Source organism: Electrona antarctica, assembly GCF_951216825.1.
Source record: "Electrona antarctica genome assembly, contig: scaffold_81, whole genome shotgun sequence".
Lineage (NCBI taxonomy): Eukaryota > Metazoa > Chordata > Actinopteri > Myctophiformes > Myctophidae > Electrona > Electrona antarctica.
Window position 1 is genome coordinate 272,501 of NW_027638136.1, and position 5,926 is coordinate 278,426.

Here is a 5,926-nt window from a genome sequence, read left to right on the forward strand (position 1 = left end):
AAAAATAATAGTTCTAATATTTAGGCCTAAAATCTATGCTAATTAGGGCCAGGCCTCATTCTTCTCCGTTGAGAACTCAGTTTGCCATGGGGCCCATATCATAGGGCCCATGTCATAGGGCCCATATCATGAATAACAAAAATAAATAAAAGATCAATTAAAAGCAAGAGTGTAGAAGTGGGTCTTGAGCTGCGCTTTAAAAATGTCTACAGAGGCTGCCTGTCGAAGGTACAGTGGGAGTTTGTTCCACGCCGTCGGCCCGTAGAAGCAAAACGCTGCTTCCCCATATTTTTTAGTTGTCATTTTTTTAGGCAAAGCGAGCAGGCCAGCAGTGGAAGACCTTAGGGGGCGGTTTGGGACATATTTAGGCAGGCAGTCATGTAGGTAGGAAGGTGCGAGACCATTGAGAGCTTTATAAACAAGTAAAATAATTTTTAAATCGATCCTAAAAACAACCGGAAGCCAGTGCAGTTAAAACTCTGGCTGCTGCATTTTGGACAAGTTGTAATCTGTCAGTTGTTTTCTTAGGCAGTCCAGAAAAAAGCATTGCAGTAATCAAGCCGAGAAAAAACAAAGGTGTTGATTAGCGTTTTTGCATCGTCCAATGACAAATAGGCTCTGATTCGTGCAATATTTCTAAGGTGTATCTCTTGAATATCAGAGGACCAAGAATCGAGGGCACATGTCATAGGGGCCCATATCATAGGGCCCATGTCATAGGGCCCATATCATAGGGCCCATGTCATAGGGGCCCATGTCATAGGGCCCATGTCATAGGGGCCCATATCATAGGGCCCATGTCATAGGGCCCATGTCATAGGGCCCATGTCATAGGGGCCCATATCATAGGGCCCATATCATAGGGGCCCATGTCATAGGGCCCATGTCATAGGGCCCATGTCATAGGGCCCATATCATAGGGCCCATGTCATAGGGCCCATGTCATAGGGGCCCATATCATAGGGCCCATATCATAGGGGCCCATGTCATAGGGCCCATGTCATAGGGCCCATATCATAGGGCCCATGTCATAGGGCCCATGTCATAGGGGCCCATATCATAGGGGCCCATATCATAGGGCCCATGTCATAGGGCCCATATCATAGGGGCCCATATCATAGGGCCCATATCATAGGGGCCCATATCATAGGGGCCCATATCATAGGGCCCATGTCATAGGGCCCATATCATAGGGGCCCATATCATAGGGGCCCATGTCATAGGGGCCCATGTCATAGGGCCCATATCATAGGGGCCCATGTCATAGGGGCCCATGTCATAGGGCCCATATCATAGGGCCCATATCATAGGGGCCCATATCATAGGGCCCATGTCATAGGGCCCATATCATAGGGCCCATGTCATAGGGCCCATATCATAGGGCCCATGTCATAGGGCCCATATCATAGGGCCCATGTCATAGGGCCCATATCATAGGGGCCCATGTCATAGGGGCCCATGTCATAGGGCCCATATCATAGGGGCCCATGTCATAGGGGCCCATATCATAGGGCCCATGTCATAGGGCCCATGTCATAGGGCCCATATCATAGGGCCCATGTCATAGGGCCCATATCATAGGGGCCCATGTCATAGGGGCCCATATCATAGGGCCCATGTCATAGGGCCCATGTCATAGGGCCCATATCATAGGGCCCATGTCATAGGGCCCATGTCATAGGGCCCATATCATAGGGGCCCATATCATAGGGCCCATATCATAGGGCACATGTCATAGGGCCCATATCATAGGGGCCCATATCATAGGGCCCATGTCATAGGGCCCATATTATAGGGGCCCATATCATAGGGCCCATGTCATAGGGCCCATATCATAGGGGCCCATGTCATAGGGCCCATGTCATAGGGCCCATGTCATAGGGCCTACAGTATATCATGGGAAGTTGTGGGGCGGCGGTGGCTCAGGGGTAGAGTGGCCACTAGGGGGCGGCGGTGGCTCAGGGGTAGAGTGGCTGGATGGTAACCGCAAGGTTGCCAGTTCGAACCCCAGAGTTAGTGTGAAAGTGTCCTTGAGCAAGACTCTGATCCCCGATTTGCTCCTGATGTGCTGGTTGGTGCCTTGCATGGTTTCCTCCACCATCGGTGTGTGAATGTGTGTGTGAATGTACACACAATCTATGTAAAGGTGTGTGAGTGTGTGTGTGAATGGATGAATGTAGTGCACAATCTATGTAAAGGTGTGTGAATGTGTGTGTGAATGGATGAATGTAGTGCACAATCTATGTAAAGGTATGTGAATGTGTGTGTGTGTGTGTGTGTGTGTGTGTGTGTGTGTGTGTGTGTGTGTGTGTGTGTGTGTGTGTGTGTGTGTGTGTGTGTGTGTGTGTGTGTGTGTGTGTGTGTGTGTGAATGGATGAATGTAATGCACAATCTATGTAAAGGTGTGTGAATGTGTGTGTGTGTGTGTGTGTGTGTGTGTGTGTGTGTGTGTGTGTGTGTGTGTGAATGGATGAATGTAATGCACAATCTATGTAAAGGTGTGTGAATGGGTGAATGTAATGCACAATCTATGTAAAGGTGTGTGAATGTGTGTGTGAATGGGTGAATGTAATGCACAATCTATGTAAAGGTGTGTGAATGTGTGTGTGAATGGATGAATGTAATGCACAATCTATGTAAAGGTGTGTGAATGTGTGTGTGTGAATGGATGAATGTAATGCACAATCTATGTAAAGGTGTGTGAATGGGTGAATGTAATGCACAATCTATGTAAAGGTGTGTGAATGTGTGTGTGAATGGGTGAATGTAATGCACAATCTATGTAAAGGTGTGTGAATGGGTGAATGTAATGCACAATCTATGTAAAGGTGTGTGAATGTGTGTGTGAATGGGTGAATGTAATGCACAATCTATGTAAAGGTGTGTGAATGTGTGTGTGAATGGGTGAATGTAATGCACAATCTATGTAAAGGTGTGTGAATGTGTGTGTGAATGGATGAATGTAATGCACAATCTATGTAAAGGTGTGTGAATGTGTGTGTGAATGGACAATCTATGTAAAGGTGTGTGAATGTGTGTGTGAATGGATGAATGTAATGCACAATCTATGTAAAGGTGTGTGAATGTGTGTGTGTGTGAATGGATGAATGTAATGCACAATCTATGTAAAGGTGTGTGAATGGGTGAATGTAATGCACAATCTATGTAAAGGTGTGTGAATGTGTGTGTGAATGGGTGAATGTAATGCACAATCTATGTAAAGGTGTGTGAATGGGTGAATGTAATGCACAATCTATGTAAAGGTGTGTGAATGTGTGTGTGAATGGGTGAATGTAATGCACAATCTATGTAAAGGTGTGTGAATGGGTGAATGTAATGCACAATCTATGTAAAGGTGTGTGAATGGGTGTGTGAATGGGTGAATGTAATGCACAATCTATGTAAAGGTGTGTGAATGTGTGTGTGAATGGGTGAATGTAATGCACAATCTATGTAAAGGTGTGTGAATGTGTGTGTGAATGGATGAATGTAATGCACAATCTATGTAAAGGTGTGTGAATGTGTGTGTGAATGGGTGAATGTAATGGACAATCTATGTAAAGGTGTGTGAATGTGTGTGTGAATGGATGAATGTAATGCACAATCTATGTAAAGGTGTGTGAATGTGTGTGTGTGAATGGATGAATGTAATGCACAATCTATGTAAAGGTGTGTGAATGGGTGAATGTAATGCACAATCTATGTAAAGGTGTGTGAATGTGTGTGTGAATGGGTGAATGTAATGCACAATCTATGTAAAGGTGTGTGAATGGGTGAATGTAATGCACAATCTATGTAAAGGTGTGTGAATGTGTGTGAATGGGTGAATGTAATGCACAATCTATGTAAAGGTGTGTGAATGGGTGAATGTAATGCACAATCTATGTAAAGGTGTGTGAATGTGTGTGTGAATGGGTGAATGTAATGCACAATCTATGTAAAGGTGTGTGAATGTGTGTGTGAATGGGTGAATGTAATGCACAATCTATGTAAAGGTGTGTGAATGTGTGTGTGAATGGATGAATGTAATGCACAATCTATGTAAAGGTGTGTGAATGTGTGTGTGAATGGGTGAATGTAATGGACAATCTATGTAAAGGTGTGTGAATGTGTGTGTGAATGGATGAATGTAATGCACAATCTATGTAAAGGTGTGTGAATGTGTGTGTGAATGGGTGAATGTAATGGACAATCTATGTAAAGGTGTGTGAATGTGTGTGTGAATGGATGAATGTAATGCACAATCTATGTAAAGGTGTGTGAATGTGTGTGTGAATGGATGAATGTAATGCACAATCTATGTAAAGGTGTGTGAATGTGTGTGTGAATGGATGAATGTAATGCACAATCTATGTAAAGGTGTGTGAATGTGTGTGTGAATGGATGAATGTAATGCACAATCTATGTAAAGGTGTGTGAATGTGTGTGTGAATGGATGAATGTAATGCACAATCTATGTAAAGGTGTGTGAATGTGTGTGTGAATGGATGAATGTAATGCACAATCTATGTAAATCTTTGCACCATTCATCCTCAGAGATGTAACTGTGTGGACTGTAACTGTGGATACTGTAACTGTGGATACTGTAACTGTGTGGACTCTTCATTTCAACAGAGACGCTGTGAGGTTAGGGTTAGGGTTAGGGTTAGGGTTAGGGTCAGAGATGTAACTGTGTGGACTCTTCATTTCAACAGAGACGCTGTGAGGTTTCATCATCAGAGATGTAACTGTGTGTAACTGTGTGGACTGTAACTGTGGATACTGTAACTGTGGATACTGTAACTGTGGATACTGTAACTGTGTGGACTCTTCATTTCAACAGAGACGCTGTGAGGTTTCATCATCAGAGATGTAACTGTGTGTAACTGTGTGGACTGTAACTGTGGATACTGTAACTGTGGATACTGTAACTGTGTGGACTCTTCATTTCAACAGAGACGCTGTGAGGTTTCTGCTCAGAGATGGACATATCTTCACCACCGTGGATGATCGACATTACAAGTCTTCACACAACACTTAAAACAATTGTTATGATTGATTGAATCACATTGATGATATTATCTTTATTTAAATTATTATCTTTATTTAAATAGATATGTTTATTATCTTTATTTTCTGTTTTATTTCTGTTTATTTGTAATTGATTCTCTGCTGATGCAACAACAGCGACTGCCATTTCAGTGTTGGAAGTTGGATTACATAATGGATGATGTAATAATTATAATGGTTACATAATGAATGATATAATAATTATAATGATTACATAATGAATGATGTAATAATTATAATGTTTACATAATGAATGATGTAATAATTATAATGAATATATAATGAATTGTACAATAATCACTACCGAAGCATCAAAACTGGTCTCGTGTCTCTTAACTGTGGTTGTGTGTACAGTAACTAAAGGTGGCCTTACACTAGCCGATAATCGGGCATTTTTGACGCTCGGGGGGTGCCCGACCGCTCAAAGCGCGATCGGGATCGGCCCGATCAACATCAAGAATGTTTGATATTTGCTCTGCCCCGCTCCGATTATCCTGTAGTGTGTGGTGCTATCAGATTTCAGATTGAAAAAAATCGGCTAGTGTAAGGCCAACCTAACCCAACCTAACCCAACCTAACCTAACCCAACCCAACCTAACCCAACCTAACCCAACCCAACCTAACCCTAACTGCAAGCACCATGCAACGCATAAGCGTGTCCACCTCCTATATTCAGCTATTAGTGTAGATTTATAGGGCGCTGGCCCCTCCTATATTCAGCTATTAGTGTAGATTTATAGGGCGCTGGCCCCTCCTATATTCAGCTATTAGTGTAGATTTATAGGGCGCTGGCCCCTCCTATATTCAGCTATTAGTGTAGATTTATAGGGCGCTGGCCCCTCCTATATTCAGCTATTAGTGTAGATTTATAGGGCGC

General features: G+C 43.1%; 1 protein-coding gene across 4 annotated transcripts in view; it reads left to right on the forward strand.

Annotated features, from left to right (window-relative positions):
• Positions 1 to 5,335, forward strand: part of LOC306918363 (replication protein A 32 kDa subunit-like) — a 22,910-nt gene extending 17,575 nt beyond the window's left edge. For all 4 annotated transcript variants that reach the window (XM_079531259.1, XM_079531258.1, XM_079531260.1 and 1 more), the window contains one exon: positions 4,936 to 5,335. In XM_079531259.1, coding sequence (XP_079387385.1) covers positions 4,936 to 5,020 — 85 coding nt within the window. In that variant the 3' untranslated portion in view covers positions 5,021 to 5,335. The remainder of the gene's footprint in view (positions 1 to 4,935) is intronic.
• Positions 5,336 to 5,926: the final 591 nt, after the last annotated feature.